The sequence below is a fragment of the Rhinopithecus roxellana genome, chromosome 4 (genome assembly GCF_007565055.1).
Source record: "Rhinopithecus roxellana isolate Shanxi Qingling chromosome 4, ASM756505v1, whole genome shotgun sequence".
Taxonomy (NCBI): Eukaryota; Metazoa; Chordata; class Mammalia; order Primates; family Cercopithecidae; genus Rhinopithecus; species Rhinopithecus roxellana.
This window is the reverse complement of record NC_044552.1, coordinates 50,021,813-50,040,786: the sequence shown is the minus strand read 5'-3', so window position 1 is coordinate 50,040,786 and position 18,974 is coordinate 50,021,813. Positions and strand designations below refer to the sequence as shown.

General features: G+C 36.3%; 1 protein-coding gene across 1 annotated transcript in view; it reads left to right on the top strand.

Annotated features, from left to right (window-relative positions):
• MLIP (muscular LMNA interacting protein) overlaps positions 1 to 18,974 on the top strand; it is a 249,045-nt gene that overhangs the window by 85,155 nt on the left and 144,916 nt on the right. Inside the window, 1 exon segment of the mRNA XM_010363869.2 lies at positions 16,258 to 16,413. Within this exon segment, the coding sequence (XP_010362171.2) occupies positions 16,258 to 16,413 (156 nt within the window).

The window sequence follows — 18,974 nt, the reverse complement described above, 5'->3', positions numbered from 1 at the left end:
GGCACGTTGGGTAACGCTGATCTAGAACCTCATTTTATGAACGAATTGCTCCTGAGAAAATAAGTGGCTCACCCGAGACCTCACAGCTATTTGGTAGAAAATCAGGAGACCAGAACCTACTTTTTTCTGCTTCTGACCTAAGCAACTGAACATTTCACAGCTCTGAGAATCCTGCTGTCTGTTGCTGCATGCATTTGTGGTTGCGATTTACAAGACGGGATCTGACTGCTGTTACTTGCGTCCTGCTCCTTTCTTTAGCCTCTATACGTTTGACTCTTTGTAAGGGCTGTGAACGCGAGTGATTTCCTATTTCAGTGGAACTAGGAAACTTGAGGAGATTAGGTTGATTCCATTTTCTTCTGAACAGTCAATTCAAAGTTTACCAAACTTATCTTTTTCATTAGAAAAAAATAAGTTTATGCAATAAAGAGTTCACTTTCAGTCAAGAAGTTCATTGGACAAGTATTTATTGAGTGCCTTTACATGCCACATACTATTCTAAGTGCCACAGAAATAGCAGTAATCGAAACAAAATCCTTGCCCTCATGGTGTTTAAAATCTGATGAAGGAAGTCAGAGAAGAAACAAGCATCAGAGGTTGGTAAGTCCTTTGGATAAAAATAACATGGGCTAAGAAGGGTAGAGAGTGCTGGCAGGGGAGCAGGTAGGGGGTTGCAATTTTATATAAGGTAGTAAGGGATGTTTCACTGTTAATGTGATATTTGAGCAGAGACATGAGGAAACGAAGGCATGGTAACCAGCTTGGGAAGAACATTGTGGAGAGTAGGATTAGCATGTTCTAGAAATACATGAAGGTTATTGTGTCTGGAGTTGTGGGAGAAAAGGGGAGAGTGGTAGGGGTAAGATCATCGGGCTATAGGTTGTTATGAGAACTGATACTCCTGGTAACACAGGAATCTAGTGGAGGGTTTTGCATAGAGAAGTAACATAGCCTGACTTCTGTTTTAAAAGGTTTATTCTTGCTGCTACATGGAAGATATGACACATTGGGTTCCTAGGAAGCAGGCTCTGACATAGAGATTAGCATGCAAAGTTTATTAGGGAGTGCTCCCAGGAACTATACCTGTAGGAGATGGGAAGGAGGCAGAAGGAGGCAGAAGGAGAGACTGGGCTACAGGGTGGTCTCAAAGCCTAACTGACCTCATGAGGAGCTCTGGAATGGATTCCTCTCTAGAGTTGTTTCAAGCTGGAGTGAGGGGGGCAGGACTTTATATGGATGCATCAACTAGCCATCCAATGCCCCTAAGAAAGCAGGGTGCTTTGGGGCAAGAGTTTTTGTTTTTGTTTTTGTTTTTGTTTTTACAGCTGAGAGGAGCTCCTGAAGAGGACTGACAGCTGATCACAGTTACAGCACTCCCAGCAGTTGGGGAATAAGTCCTTTAGCCTGAAGGGGATATGGATGGTTCATCAGAGCATCCACTCAGGAGTCAAAGTGGAAGCAGAAAGACCAGTTAGGAGGCAATAATTCAGAAAGAAGATGATGGCAGGTTCTGCTACTGGGATGTTAGAAGTAGAATTCGTGAGATAGATTCATTTTTTTGGATTTATTTTGAAGGGACAGCCAACAGGATTTACTAATACATTGATAAGCGATTCTGAAAAACCAAGAAGAATAATATGTACTCAGATTTTTAGCCGAAGCAACTAGAAACAGATATAAACTGTTGGAAGAAGTGAGGAAAATTTTGGGAGGTGGGGAACAACTTCAAAAGAAATGCAATTAATTCAGATTCAGATGTGCTGATGTTCAGATATCTATGAGCTGTTCCAATAACGATGTTAATTGTGTGAGTGAAGTCATCCAGAGAAGCCATCCAGGCTAGGGAAATAAATTGGAATTCATTGGCTTATAAATACTATTTACAGCTAAGTAACTGGATGTGATCACCAAGTGGTGACTCCTGGGCTACTTCAAAGCTGAGGGGTCAGATGGCACAAAGCACACAGAAGAGTGTCCATGGGATAGGAAGAGGACTGAAAGGAAATGGATTGCCTGAAACCAAGCTAAGAAAGTAATTCGACAAGGAGAGAGTGAACCACATACACTTATTCCTAATGGATAAATGTTTCTTATCATTGTCTCTGTGCCTCTTTCAAATTCCACCCTGTATAGGGCTTACTCATTTCTTCTGAATATCTTGTTAGGTCAAACAGTACTTTGAAGCTTTTGGTTTACTTTAAGGATTACTAATATCTTTTTAAACTAGGAGAATATACCCCAAGGAGAAGAGTAAGCAGTATAACTATATACTTATAGCAGTATATTATAAGTTTTAGTGGTACACTACTATAAGCAGTAATAACAGAAGTGGAAGTCTGTGTCCAATACAGATGCAGCCAAATTTAGACTGTAATGGAATTTCACATACTGTTGATGAGATGTCAGGACTCACTTTAAATATTGCACACTCAATTCTGAGCCTGTGAATCAGGTTAGTCCTGATTAAGATCTCGGGAATCACCCATTACCTGAGAGACACGAATACAAACACCTGATGATTCCCATCTTTAGAGGAAAAATACCACCAAGGGTTGAGCAGAAGTGTCCCAGTGTTTGCCAGAATTAGGACCTAGCAGAAGCTAAGAGCAGAAGCTAAGAGTGAACTCTCCCTGAGAACAACCTGACACGCATTGCCTATGCAGACTGTTCAGCACGTGACTTGTCACCCTCCTCTGACTTCATTCACTGCTCCTGTCATGAGTGAAGGTGTCTCCTTAATGAGACTATAAGCCATGCTGAGAACAGGTTCCAAGCCTTTATTATTTTATGTCTTCAGAGCTTAGAATCGTGACTGGTACTCAATAGATGTTTATTAAGATAAATAAATGGGACTTCTAGTACCTTCTGTTATCAAGCCTGAGGCATAAAAACAGACAAATGGATGTCTGAATAGCCTTGGCAGCTGGATCTGTTTAATCACTTACATGTTTCTTGGCAAACTTCTGTGGACTAATCTATTTTTTTCTCAAATTTGTTTCGCATGTCAGGAAGAGAGATTATTTGTTCTGTATTATTTATTTTAAAAGCAATATCTTAGAGTCTTTTGACTGAAAGGTATTGCAGTAATATCTGTTTAGTAATAAGGGCGATGGATGTCTGCTTCAGCCATCAATAATGCCAGATTTTAAAGAGAATTTTGGATTTTATTCATCTATTGCAAACTCTGACAAATTTTATTTTCTTGTGAAAAAAAAAAGATGATCCCACAGACCAGTTTGTGTTTCTTAGTGGGAGAGAGATCATTAAAAGTTTGTGATTATAAAATACTTAAGGGTGTTGGGCAGACCATAGATGACTCTTTGTCTATAGAAAAGTTGTTGTATGCATGTGTCTTTGTAGTAGAATAATTTATAATCCTTTGGGTATATACCCAGTAGTGGGATGGCTGGGTCATATGGTACATCTAGTTCTATGTTTATTGCGGCACTATTCACAATAGCAAAGACATGGGATCAACCCAAATGTCCATCTGTGACAGACTGGATTAAGAAAATGTGGCACATATACATCATGGAATACTATGCAGCCATAAAAAGGATGAGTTTGCGTCCTTTGTAGGGACATGGATGCAGCTGGAAACCATCATTCTTAGCAAACTATCACAAGAACAGAAAACCAAACACCGCATGTTCTCACTCATAGGTGGGAACTGAACAATGAGATCACTTGGACTCGGGAAGGGGAACATCACACACTGGGGTCTATCATGGGGAGGGGGGAGGGGGGAGGAGGGAGGGATTGCATTGGGGAGTTATACATGATATAAATGATGAATTGATGGGTGCTGACGAGTTGATGGGTGCAGCACACCAACATGGCATAAGTATACAGATGTAACAAACCTGCACGTTATGCACATGTACCCTAGAACTTAAAGTATAAAAAAAAAAAAAAAAAAAAAAGTTGTTGTAATTAGTGGATAGATTCTCTTCTCCTCTCCACCCAGGTAATTTACACACTCTTTTATCATCCAAGACTAGGACCCGTTTTTGATCAGGTGCCATCACTTTCTATTTAAATACAGAATGGTTTCTATAGAAATTATCCAAAATACATGCACTCTTTGAAACTATATGTGGTTACTATCCAGATGGCTGAAGCATGCTGTTATAATGCATGACCATTTATGTGTTTTTAAGTAAAAATTATGACTTCTATTATTTTAAGAAACAGTCTGTAACAGCAATTATTAGTTAATAAAACAAGGGAAAGAAAATGGTTAGAGGAAAGTTACCAATAAGACACAGAGGAAAATGTCAAAATAATACATTGATTTAATTGGTTTTCATGTTGTAAAATGATTCAAGAAAGAATCTGAGCAGGGAAGAGTAGGGGCTGAAGTATTTTCTCTTCTAAATTTGATTATGCCAACTTGCATAAGTATTGCTTTATGATTTTGGGAGGGAATGAGAGAAAGAAAAGATGAGAGGAAACGACAGAATGAGACATAGGAGAAGAGTTTCATAGCAGTTTGAATCCACTTGGAATAAACTGATTGACCACTGACAAAAATCTGGACTGTCACTTCTTCTTGGGGAACCACTCTAGAACTTTGGGATAAGAATGGTCTCTAAGATTTATTGATACTACCCTTTGGTGTTTTGATTTTTATATATATATATAATTTTATGTCTTCCTATATATATATCTTTATATGTATAAATCAAAACACCAAAGGGTAGTATCAATAAATACATATATATTTACACACATATATATTCATATCTGTATATATGCGGATATTTCCATTTCTGTTCTTCACTGAATAAAGGTAAAACATCTTAACTCAAGATCTTTGATGACCTAGATTTAACCTACCTTTTTTGTCTTACTTGACTTTATTCTCATTTATGTTATTTATCACACTAGAAAACAATACTCATAGGAATAACATGCATTAAGAATCTGCCTGGCACACAGCGAAGAATCTGTGGAAATCTTACATGCTGAATTTAATTGTAACCCTCACAAGAACTCTATGAAATGAAAACTATTCTCATCCATATTTCACAGGTGAGAGGACTGAGTTTTAAGAAGTTCAGTAACTTGTCTGAGGGCCCACAGCCAGTGGATGATCTGACTCCAGGGTCCTATGCTTTATGACTTTCTGCTCTTGCTGTCCTGATAGGTGCCTTCAATCCAGCCCTCTCTCTCTGCTTGAAATAAGTGCTATTCCATCCCACCTTCATAGGCTCCCTTTCCCCATCCTTCTAAGTGCCACCATCTTGAATAGCCACCATCTTGAATTACTGCACTCCAGGTGGCTGTAATATCGCTCTCTGAAATTCCTCTGTCTTTGCTACTCAAAGTGTAACACACCAGCTGCAGATCTGGGGTGTGGCTCCCAGGGCATCTCCTGGGAGCTTCTTGGAATTGCAGAATCTGAGGCCACATCTCAGATCGCCACACTTAGAAAGTGCATTTTAACAAACTCCCCACGGGATTTCTGTGTGCAGTAGTTTAAGAAGAACTGCAGTATAGGGCTTTTTCTTGTTTTCTTTTTTCACTTTGTATCTCTGTTATTTGTTTACCTGTTTTATATTCTCAAACCATAAGCTTTTTGAGAGCAGGAGGGGATTGCATTCTCTTTTGAGTATCCATAAATATGTGTAAAATAGAAGAAGGCATGTAGTTTTTTTACAACACAGCACTTATATTCAGAAATTTAGACCATATTCTAGGTCTATGTTGTTTGGAATAGTTTCTCCCACTGTGCTAATAGAATCACTTGTAGCAATTATTTTACTCATTATGTTTCCATAATCTTAGGCTTTTGATAACATTGAAGATGTGAAGAGGCATAATCTAGGTTTCTAAAGTAATAATTCCTTCCCATAGCCTTTAATCTATATCTAGTCCTTTGGATACAACATTTTTCACTGCCAAAGCACAAATGTAGATATCACAGATTTGGAGAAAAATCAATACTTAGAAAATAGAAATACTGAAAGCTGAAAACTCCTATCAATTTCACATATGAAGTTTTAAGGTTTGTCTGCAGTCAGGATTCTCACTGTCTTCCAGGAAGCTTGGAATGAAATTTTGTTTTGACAAGGATTTGATTCCAAGCTTTATTTTAGAGGTGATTTTGTTAATAGCATAACTTCAGTCACTACAGATGCTCCTGTATTGTTGCTTACAATTTATATACTAAGGATAAAGTTACCGATATTTTGAAATAACTGTGTGTTTTCTAGTTCTTTATTTGAACACAGTGTTTGCGTGTGTTTATACATCTAAACGTTCTCTATGAGTGTGACCAACTGATTATTGAGATTGGCAGATGCTAGGGCCCTTCAATCAGCTTCTCATTGCTACACAATCTGGCTTTTCTCTTCCTTTCACAGAATATATAATTGGAATACATGCATGAAAGGAAAAAAGGGCAAACACATATCAGTGGCTTTTTTTCTTTTTTCTTTTTTTCACTTCTATGGATTCCATTTCAGCAGTTAGTATGACCTCTCGTGATGTTCCAAATCTAAAAATGGTCAAAACAGAAATCTGCTCTTTGGAGCTGACACAATTCCTCAATTTAGGAATGATTCTGCTTTACCTCTTTTTAGAATTTCTTCTTTCTGTGTGAGTGTGTGTGTGTTGTTTTAGTACGAGGCTCCCTTCCCACCTCAGTCACTGGTTTGCTCGCTCCCTTATGTGATGAATCAATGCTTTCAGAACAGGGGCTTCTGAGTGACTGCGGGAACAATTACTTCCAAATGAACTCCTGCATCTTATCAGGGAGCATTCAGACCACACCCCAGGTAAAAGGAAGTCTTTGCTTAATGCTTTCAGTAACTTTTAAAAGCAGTGTACGGTGCTGGTGGTATTTGCTGCACGGATGTGAGGGAGAGCTGCCCGGTGTAGATAAATTTGTCTGTATATTGAAATGAAATGCTATCTTCACTTAGAAAAAAGGGCGAGCTGATAAAGAAAAAACTGCTCAATGGGCAAAGAAAATGCTCAGGATTGCCCTTGGCATGGTGATAATGCTAAGATACCCTGTAATGCCTTAACAGGAGGCTAGAGGCCATCTGTGAGTGTGGGTGTCAACATCTGAAGGAAGATAAGTTTTAGGAAAATAGAAGAAAGGAAGGCATTACAGCGCAAAACTGAGCAAAGGAGCTGTTAGCCTGTGTGGCATGGGGGAAAACAGTTTCTCAAATTATTAGGTTATCCGGTGAGAAGATGACGTTCTTAGAGATTTTGAGCGTTTCAAAGCGTATTTAGAAACAGATTTTAATCCTTTTATCTCATATTTCTATGATTAAAATAGTTTCCCAAGGATAGAAACAAAGATATTTAAATAACATTGACAACTGAAAGTGTTAATTGGCAATTAACAAGTGCAATGCTGTTAACATGCATCTGTTGCTGCTTTGTGTGGAAAATGATTTTTCATCACCATAGCAATTCATTCTTAGGCTACATTGGAACTTAGCCACAGTATGCAGTAAACAGCAAATATTATTTTGTTCTCTCCTAAACAAGGGATTAAATAGTCTACCGGCTAACATGTGGCTCTTTATCTGAATGTTGCGTTGCATAGTTAGTGTAATTTCAAATTCTTTTCCAACTGAAATTCCTTGCAAATGAGTATTAGAACCTTGGTAAGTTAAGGATGCTAGGTAAAGGCGGTGAAAAGAGCTAACATTGTACTGTTAGCTTAAAAGTGAATACCAAATGATTGCCCTTTTTGTGATTATTCTTCTGAAGATATGTGTGTGGACAGGAATTTATCTCTCATCTTGTTATTCTCCAACAGTAACCCAGGAAGATGAATAAGTCTTTAGTCTTATTAGATTTCCTGTTTCTGTGTTTTCTCGAATAACATCACGTATTGGTTCAACTAAAATAAAAAAAAAATTGTTTCCCTGTACTGATGAGGAAATTTTATATAGGGTATGGATTTTTTTTTAGGAAAATATAACAATAAATTAGAAAGAAATAGGTTTTCTTCTTTTTGGTTGCCTTTATTGTCAGCATGTGGTTATGTTTAGAAAGGTTTTACACAGTATTTTTGTAAAAGCATACCTTATTCATTGAAGCATCAGTTTTCATTCATACTTCGCTTCTACTTTATTCACTGAAAGTTATAGTTGTCAACTTTTAAAAAGTCCATAGTGTGTGACATACCAGTTGTGGAGCTGTATTTGTATCTTAGATACTTAAGTAGCATTGAATTATACAAATTGTGCAAAGTGTTTGAAGAGGTAAATTTTCGTCATTATATATGCTTTAGAAGGTAAATCTACTTACTGCTTATAATGATTATATGCATTTTTGTAACCACAGGGTGCTTATAATAAAACCTTTCATATATTATTATTTAAATTTTATTTGGATGGAACCTAAGATAGACCTATAGTCATGACATGGCAAGATAAGGGAAGGCCTAGTTATAGAACCTGGGGACAAGGCTGCAATTTCATCTCTTTACTCCTAAAGGATTATCTTTATTTCCTGCTCAAATGAAATTATGGGATGGATTATTTGAACTACTTCAGCAATTTCCTTGCCAAAACCACTCTCCTATCATGATATTGATGAGATTACTCATGTGATGAAACGGCCCTAGAAGATAATACATCTAGAAAGTCTGTTGTTTTATATACTGCTGATCAGACAAGTGGGCTCCTCAAATCTCACGAGGAATCTAGTGTTTCTTCCTACAAAATAAAGTCATGATTTATTACTTTTTGATGATAAGGTGCCACCCAGGAATTTTGACATGGCTACAATGAGGAAATAATGACACATATCTTTAAAGGTGAAAAGAATATTGAAAATTAAAAGTTTTTAAAACCCTGTCAACATTCTTGTCTCACAGTTCCTTGATCTTCACAAGCTCAGTGCCCTTCCTTTCATATACTCAGTCTTAATGCCAAAGCCTGGGATTTAGAATCATCTGGAATTATCATACTTCTAATTATTAAGTTAGTAAACTCTCATATCATGTTATGACCCCATCCATTCTCTCAAACAGTCATCATTGTATTAACTTTGTTTCCTGAGCACAGAGACCTCTAGTTCCTTCAGCTTGAGGGTTCTTCCTCCTTACCCATACAAACTGAACTCCATGGTCAATCATTTGCTCTGCTCTCACCAGTACCCTTAATTTCCTTATACTTGCCACATCCTGCCAAAACCAGCTCCAAACATAAACTAGCAATGCTATAATGCGCTTCCTCTGTTCCTATAGTAGGCAGTTCAGCATTCTTTGAGAGACTATCAGACAGTCAAGCAAATTGCCTCACTGTTCCTGGTTTTATATTTGGGCTGAGTCCTCAGTATAGACTGTCAGTAATTTTGTTTCTGGTCAGCCCTCTTTCCCACTACTGTCAGTGATGTTTCAGCCTTTTAAAATCTTCCTTAAAACTCCCAGGCCACCTTGGCTAGTTCTTCCTCAGCTGGTGGATCACTCAATGTTGGCATCTGTAGGGTTCAGCCTGAAGCCTTTTATTTTTCTGTTTATGTTTACACCTTTATTGATCTCATGTAGTCTCCTGGTTTTAAATATCAGCTATGGGTTAACAACCCTAGCAATTTTATCCCCAGCACAGAATTTCTTCTAAACTTGACTCACATACTCACATTTCCACTTGGATGTATATTGGGCACACAAAATTTGACCTGTATTCTCAAACCAGCTTCAACTATTGTCTCCCCCATTTCAGTGAATAATATCTCATTTCTTACAGTTATTCAGTTCAAAAGTTTTCCACCCATCTTGATTTTTGTGTATCTCTCATATTCCACCTCCAATTTTTCAACAAATTTTAAGTTTTTTCTTTAAAATGTAGCCAGAATCTTAACACTTCTTACCACTATTACTGAGGCACACTGCATTCAATTCACCAGTTTTTCTCCTATGGGCTATTGCAGTAGACTTATAGCAAGTCTTCATAGCACTTATGAAGATTGTACTACATATGTTGTGTATTTATTTGTCTACTGTTTCCCTCCACTAGAATATAAACTCCATGAGGGTAGGGATTTTTGTTCACTATTATGGTACCAATCCCTGGAATAGTACCTAGCATATAGTAGGCATTTAATAAGACCTCATTCAATAAATGAAAATAAGTAGAAGACACAGTGTTAAAGTGAGGGTTGGTTTTACTAGGAGCATAGTGGTAGGACTGAAGGCCATAAAAAGGGCAGAGATGCAGATGAGTGAATACATGTGGTGTTGGGGGTCTTGAAAATACTTTTCTGATTGCTTCCATTATCTTAATGAAATAGGAAACAAAGTCGTCAGCTCCAAGCGAGAATGCTGGAGAGATGTTAGAGGTTTGAAGAAAAGGGGAAAAGTGTGAAAGAGTTTTCTAGGCCAGTGGGAGAGTGAATGGGCTATGAAAGTATAGTATGATTGTTGGGCAGCATTGAAAAGCCTTCTTGAGGCTCAGAGTCGTATATGTGAAGTGAGACCAGTCAGTGTGGTTGTGTGGTTTCCCTCAGGCATGTTTACCTTCTTGTTGCAGAAATAGAGTAGGTAGGGGGTTAGATTTAGTGAGGGCTGTAATGCACTCAAACAGGATGATGATATAAAGGAGGACAAGGGATTTGAGGGGTATCCAAAAGAGTAACTGTGGTCAGCTTGGTTTTTGAAGCTGGTTAAGAAGACAAATGTGGGGAAATAATGTGGGAAGAATCAGTAGATTTAAATCATGGTAGAGTTAGAAAACGTTAGAGTTGGACTAAGGGGATGGTATGGAGAAATAGAAAGTGATGGTCAGAGAATGAAGAAACAAATTATGGAAGGTTTGCAGCTCTTCGGCTAGGCTAGGGATATGAGACGCAAGGAAGAGTAGAGGTCAAGGAATTACAATATTATAAAAATTATCCATTGGGTTATAATACTGGGTATTATACAAAGCATTGGGTTAAGAAGAGTCGCATTGAGCCAGAAACTGAATCTTTAAGGAAAGAAGTATTTAATATGGGTGTGGGAAGATAACTGCAACTAAAAGAGATTGTGAAGGGTATAGACTGATGACATGAGATTCAAAGCTGGAAGTTTTTAGGCAAGAGAGAAGAATAGTCTGAAAGCAGTGAAGATAAGCAAGGAGGCCACCTCTTTTACTTCCAGGCCCAGTGGTGCAGGAGTGTGAGAGAAAACATTTATCATTGAAATAGAGTCATTCAGAGAGAACCATGTTTTAGTTATAACTAGAAAGTGAAGGGAGTATTTTGAAAATAAGATACAGATACGTAAGATTTTTTTAAATTGCTCACTGAATTCCAGAAGGTATACAGTGAAAAGATTTCGAGAGTTGGAGCAGGGTGCAAGATGGGAACAAAACTAGGAATGTGCATAGTGTACAGGAATTGAGGGCTGACACAGAGCCCAGGGTTTCTCATGGGCACTGACACGAACTGAGTTAAAAGGCATGCTCATAAGGGCATAAGGTCTGAGCGGTTCAAGGCATAGAAAGGTGGCAGGGCTTGAAGGGAGAAGGAGTGAGGGACTTGCCAGGACATGTTATATTTCTTCTTACATAGGAATGGAGTTGGCAAGGCAGTGTTACTCTGATTAGAAGGGACTGATTTTAACATGAAAATTAACTATTCAAAAGTGATTGCTCAATAAAGCAAAGAATAGGTTTTTTTGAAAGATAAATTTGACAAATCTTTAGCTAGACAAATAAATATAATCAGAGAATAAAAGGGAGACATTATAATTTATACCACAGAAATACAAAGGATCATAAAACACTACTGTAAATAATTACATACCAACAAATTGAATAAGCTGCCAGAAATGGATAAACTCTTGGACACATACCTACCGAGAATGAATTATGAAGAATAGAAAATCTGAACAGAATAATCATGAGTAAGAAAGTTGAATCAGCAATAAAATATCTCCCATCGAAGAAAGGCCCAAACCTGATGGCTTCACTGCTGAATCCTACCAAATATTTAAAGAAGAACTAAGACCAATTCTCCTCTAACTATTCCAAAAATATTAAGGAGGAGGGAATACTTCCAACCTCATTGTATGAGACTAGCATTACCCTGATGCTAAAACCAGACAATAACGCAACAAGAAAAGAAAATTACAGGCCAATATCCCTGATGAACACGTATGCAAAAATTTCAACAAAGTGCTTGTAAACTGAATTCAAGAGCACATTAAAAAGATTATTTACCAAGATCAAGTGGTTTTTATCTCAGGGAGGCAAGAATGGTTCAACAAAATATGCAAATCCATAAATCTGATACATCACATTACCTGAATTAAAAACATAAAATGTATGATTATTTCAATAGATGCAGAAAAAGCATTTGGCAAAATTTCATATTCCTTCATGATAAAAACTCTCAACGCATTAAGTATAGACAGAATGCACCTCAACATGATAAAGGACCTATATGACAAATCCATAACTAACATATTGAATGGGGAAAAGCTGAAAGGTTTTACTGTAAGATTTGGAAAAAGACAAGGATGCCACTCTCACTATTTCTATTCTGCCTAGGACTGGAAGTCATAGCCAGAGCAATTAGGCAAAAGAGAAAGAGATAAAAGTTTGGCATCCAATTTGGAAAGGAAGCAGTTAAATTGACCTTGTTTGCAGATGACAGAATCTTATATATAAAACATTTTAGACTCCACCAAAAACTGTTAGCTCTAATAAGTGAATTCAATAAAGTTTCAGGATACAAAATTAACATGCATAAATCAGGGGTGTATCTAGCAGTCATCTATCTGTAAAAGAAATGAAGAATACAATCCCATTTACAATAGCTACAAAAAATAAAATCCATAGCAATACAGTTAACTAAAGAGGGAAAGATCTCTGCACTGAAAACTGTAAATCATTGATGAAAGAAATTGAGAAAGACAGAAGTAAATGGAAAGATATACTGTGTTCATGAATTGGAATAATAAATGTTGTTAAAATGCCTCTAACACCCAAAGTGATCTACAGATTCAATGCAACTCCTATCAAAATACCAATGACATTCTTCACAGAATTAAAACATCATAAAATTCTTATGAAACTACACAAGAGCCTGAATAACCAAAGCAATTTGAGCAAAAAGAACAAAACTGAAGGGATCACACTGCCTGAATTCACAGTATACTACTACAAAGCTATAGTAACCAAAATAGCATGATGCTGGCATAAAAACCAACACATGGACCAATGGAACTGAGCATTCCAGCTGAGAGTCCAGAAATAAATCCACACACTTACAGCCAGCTGATGTTTGATAAAGGTGCCAAGAACACACGATGGGGAAAAGTCAGTCTCTTCAATAAGTGGTATTGGGAAAACGGATATCCACATGCATAAGAATGAAACTGGACCTCTGTCATTAACCATATGCAAAACCTTTTAAAGACTTAAATGTAAGACCAGAAACTATGAAACTGCTAGAAGAAAACATAGCGGGAAAGTTCTATGACATTGGTCTGGTCAATAATTTTTTGGATATGACTTCAAAAGTATAGGTAAAAGTAGACAAATAGGATTTTAGCAAATTAAAAAGCTTCTGCACAGCAAGGGAAACAATCAACAGAGTGAGGAGATAACCTACAGAATGGGAGAAAATATTTGTAAATTATACATCTAATAAAGGGTTAGTAACCAAAAAATACAAACAAAATCTCAAACAACTCAATAGCAAGAAAACAATCCAATTAAAAAATGGGCAATACATCTGAATAGACATAGCTCAAAAGAAGACACGCAAATGGCCACCAGGTATATGCCAATCGGTATGAATGAAAATGATGCTCATAACGAAAAAGATGCTCATTGTTACTAATCATCAGGGAAATGCCAATAAAAATAATGAGATATTACCTCCCTCTTATTAGAATGACTGTTATCAGAAAAACAAAGCGCAAGTGTTGGTGAGAATGTAAGAAAAGGGAACACTTACACACAGTTGGTGAGAGTGTTCATTGGTACATTCATTGTGAAAATGTTATGGAGGTTCCTCAAAATATTAAAAATACAACTACCATATGATCTAGCAATCCCATTACTGGGCACATAGCCAAAGGAAATAAAATAAGTATATGGAAGAGATATCTGCAGCAGTATCCACAGTACCTAAGATATGGAATTAAACTAGGTTTCTATCAATGGATGAATGGATAGAGAAAATGTAGTACATATACACAATGGAATACTATTCAGCTATAAAAAGAATGGAATTCTGTCATTTTCAGCAACACAGATGAACATGGAGGATGTTATGTTAAGTAGAATAAGCCAGTTGTAGTTGTAGAAAGACAAATACTGCATGATCTCACTCATGTGTAGAATTTTAAAAAGTTGATTTAATAGAAGTAACGAGTAAAATAGTGGTTGCCAGAGGCTGTGGTCGGTAAGAGGGAGGGGGCTTGAGTGGATGTTGGTTAAAATATATATAATTACAGTTAGATAGAAGAAATAAGTTCACAAGATCTGTTGTACAGCATGGTGACTATAGTTAATGACAATATATTGTATTCTTGAAAAATGCAAAGATAATAGATGTTAAGTGTTCTCACCACAAAAATGTTAATTACGTGAGGAACTGTATTAATGAACTAGATTTAACTATTCCAAAAATATATATATTTCAAAACATCATGTTGTACATGAGAAATACATACAATTTTCTCTACAACAAAAGTGGTTCTTATCACCTTCCCACTCTTTCCATTTCCACCACTTTACCACGTTTGTGAGCTCTTCCATATGTTAGTCTATTTTCTCCAGTCTCAAAGGAGACCACGTTCCTCTTGTTGTTGCTGTAACTTATTTCACTTTCTTTCTTCAGGGTTTTGCTCCCCTTTCCTTCTCTACTCTCACCCATCCCGTAGTATATAGATATGTTCAAGTTTATTATAAGACAAACAAAAGCACCCTGTTGACTCTAATTTGCTCTCTAATTACTCTCAACCTCTCTTTTTACTTCTCATGTAAACTTCTTAAAAGAGAAATCTACAGTACTATCTTCTCTTTCTCCCTTTCCATTTGGTCCTCAACTTATGCTTTTGGCTTTTTATTCTTGAGTCTAGGTTTGTGACTTTTTTTCTGAGACAGAGTCTCTCTCTGTGGCCCAGGCTGGAGTGCAGTGTGGCCATCTCAGCTCACTGCAAGCTCCGCCTACCGGGTTGACGCCATTCTCCTGCCTCAGCCTCCTGAGTAGCTGGGGCTACAGGCGCCCGCCACCACGCCCGGCTAATTTTTTTGTATTTTTAATAGAAACAGGGTTTCACAATGTTAGCCAGGCTGGTTTCAAACTCCTGATCTCAGGTGATCTGCCCGCCTCAGCCTCCCAAAGTGCTGGGATTACAGGCGTGAGCTCCCGCGCCTGACCGCTTGTGACTTTTAAAACTAGATTTCATCTATCTACAATTCTAATAGGACTATGTCATTTTTCAATCAACAATTTCAACCGAACAAAATCCAAGCTTGATACACTCTTCGCTGCTGCTGCTTTCGATGCTTCCACTTATCTCCTTTTCTCAGCTTGGGATCTCCCTAGCCTCCTCTTCACCTGGACTTAAATTTTAGGTGCTGCCTATTATGAAGCTTCCTGGGTTGGGTAGACACCCTGCATCACTGTTCCTTTAGTAGTCTGTGCATGTCTTTTTTCTGCTTGTGAGTAGTCTACTGTTCCCTGTTCACCGTTTTTTTTCCTGCCTCCTGAGTACCTGTCACACAGCAAATGCTTCATACAATTATTTTTGAGTAAGTTAAGAATAAATGAAGGAGAAGATATATCTTTAAGAGTAGCATTGGTATTCTGATAGGCCTACTTTCTACTTTAAATTTGTATTTTGGCATTTTTGTTAATGATAAATGTGGGCATTTTCTTGCATGCTTATTGATTATGAGGTAATAAATTGAATGTGCTAACCCAGGGTTAAATGGATGAAAGCCAGTTTTGAAACAGAACAGATGATGAGTTTGTGTTGACCCCACTGAGGCAGAGATGCTCTGTGAGATTCCAGCTGATCAGCTTGCCAACCTGCTGTTTTATGCCATCCCCTACAACAGGATCTTCCCGGGGTGGTATTGTTTTCTCCGGTAAATAGTATCATAAAAAATGTTCTGATTCATTATGATTATTTTTATAGGTGTTTACTTTGGCAGCCACATACATGATCACAGAACAATAGGCAATTCATCAAAATAAATGAGATAAATATCATGTAATATGGAGAATAAAGTCAAGATAAACCTTTAACAAGGTCAAAAGTCTAATTAACTACATGTCTCATAGGTCTCTGCTGGTGGTTCTGAAGCCAAACCTTTGATCTTCACATTTGTCCCCACTGTCAGAAGACTACCAACCCATACTCAGTTGGCTGACACCTCTAAATTCCTTGTTAAAATTCCAGAAGAATCAAGTGATAAGAGTCCAGAAACTGTAAATAGGGTAGGATTATTTTTATTCTTTTTTTATTTCAAACAATTATATTAAATTTTCAATAATGATGACTTGGAAATTTGTATATATTTCCTCTGCTTAAATTAAGGTGACTGTGACTCTAAGTTTGACTAAAAAATATATAATAATGCAACAGAAGCATAAATGTTATCAAATTGCATGTTCTGTCTAATGCATTATCTTCAATTTTTTTCAGTTTGACATTCTATTGTTTGCTATTAACATGACAAATTCTGCCTACTGGCACCTTCTCTCAAATGTTTTTTAAGAAAATAAAAACAAAATGTAAAAATATTTACATTTATCTCAAAAGAAAATATAAGACAAAACAGTGAGATGTTATTATTTACAGGTAATAAATTAGAAACATTAAAAAATGTAATACCTGATGTTGGGAGAGTTGTGGAAATAGTGGCATGCTTACATTTTCCTGCTGGTTTTGTGAATTTATACAATTTTGGTGGAAATCCTTTATCTACTGTTATAAAACTGTTCATAACCTTTCAATAATCTAACTCCTTGAAAAGCATCCCAAGAAAATATTACAAAAGAAGAAAAATGTTATGTAGGAAAATAATTAGAGAAAAATTTAAAAAGCCTAATATCTAACAATCAGAAAAATTGAGAATGTAATAATATATCACTTTGACAAAGTTATGCTGATGGTAATTAGATAATTCCATGGAAAATGTTAACCTTACAATATTAGGTGATATAATATTGTGTTCATATCTTGACTGTACCTATCTAAAATGAAACCAGGACTGGAAGTGAAATTAAACAAATTTTAAAAACTTGAAAATAACTTGTGTTAGAATAATAAAATTTTGAGTAAAAATGTTTTTCTCTTTAAAATGTATTTTAACATTGCTTACTTATAAATAAAATGAGATGGGGCAACTTTGTGTTATTCTTGACACAATTAGAAAGGGATAAAATAATCAGATTCACCGTGTCTGCAAGGAAACATCTTATCTAGAAAGTAGTAATATTTCCATGATCCTGGGGTTTTCAATGCTGCTATCTTCTTTCAAAGACTAATAGGGCCATGAATACTATATATGGCACTTCTAGATAGTTTCTTTCCTACAGCACTCATTTACATAATATTAATGAGATCCTTTGTAATTAGGGCCTATGAGTGGTGTGAAACTGTAGCTACATAAACCAACCTTGGTTGCAAGCCTCCAGAGCTTCCTAAGATGATAATATTTATCTGCTGATTGCAATGATATATATACAACTGCATCTTTAAAAGATTAAAGATTTTTTCACCCTATCTTTTAGACAGTTCAACATTAAAATAGTGTAATTCCTCATTCATTTTTATTCTTAGCAACTGTTTACTGGACATATGTTGTTCTCTTGGTGATTGGATTCCAACTGAATAAAGACAATTCATATAGCTTACTTGTTATGGGGAAGGCAGGCAATAAAAAAATGAAAAGTGTGTAATAAAATCCCATATAGTGATAAATACAATGAAAAAAAATCAGAGTAAATAGGGAAAGATGGGCAGAGAAATTTTAATCAGAGGCAATTTGCGTTTTATTCTGACTATATCATCATTATCAGTTGAATAAAGTGGGATGGGTGTATAAAATCAACTTTTTAGTTATATTTAATCAGTGATTCGACTTCTGTCTTCGTACATACAACACATGCACATATAGGACGCATTAAATTGACGACCAGAGTTGAAATTGTTAGTTTATTTTCATTTAGTGGCTTAACTTTCTATTTTGAAATAATTTTAGCCTTACACAAAAGCTGCAGAGAAAAGAATAATAGTAACCATAGTGTGATTACAAAAATAAGAAAATTGACATTGGGTCTTTTAAACACAATCTTAGTATACATGGCTGTCATAGTTTTAGAAAAAGAAGTTTGGTAGCTTGATAAAGCTATCTTGATCCTGGTCTTGTAAATGTATGTATTCACAGAAAATTGGATGGAAAAAGACTGAGAATTAGAAATCCAAAATAAAACAGTGAAAAATGCTTTGTACTAAAAATATCTATGTCTTCTTTTTTGGTGTTCTATTTATGAGTTCTCCCTAATTAACTTAGATTGTTTTGTCTGAGTATGCATTTTGTTCCAATTTTATTTTTCCTTTCAGATTTTTAGAGAGATTTTGTATTATTTTAGAACCTTTCAATGGGGATTTCCTTCCTCCCTTGGCATTTAAAGGATATACAGGTTGCTTCACCATTAACTAAACCCTTGCCCAATCCCCATTTTTTTCACAAATGTCTTCATGGAAAACATTGCTCTCCCCCCTCTCTCTTTAAAATGTTGTATCATGACTTACTTGAAAACAGTTAGGTTTGCTTGTTCATGTTGGTTACTATCCTAAAATTGTTGGGCTTAGACCAGGAAAAACAGGTGGGCTAGTGGGCTAGTAAAAATAAACCACTAACTTCAACCCAATCTCTTTCTTATGTCAACCTAATTTAATATATTTTTGAAAATATAAGGTGGTTAAACTTTTCAGTGTACGTGCCAAAAAAGAAGCATTTATTAAAGTAATATCAGTGCTTTTATATCTC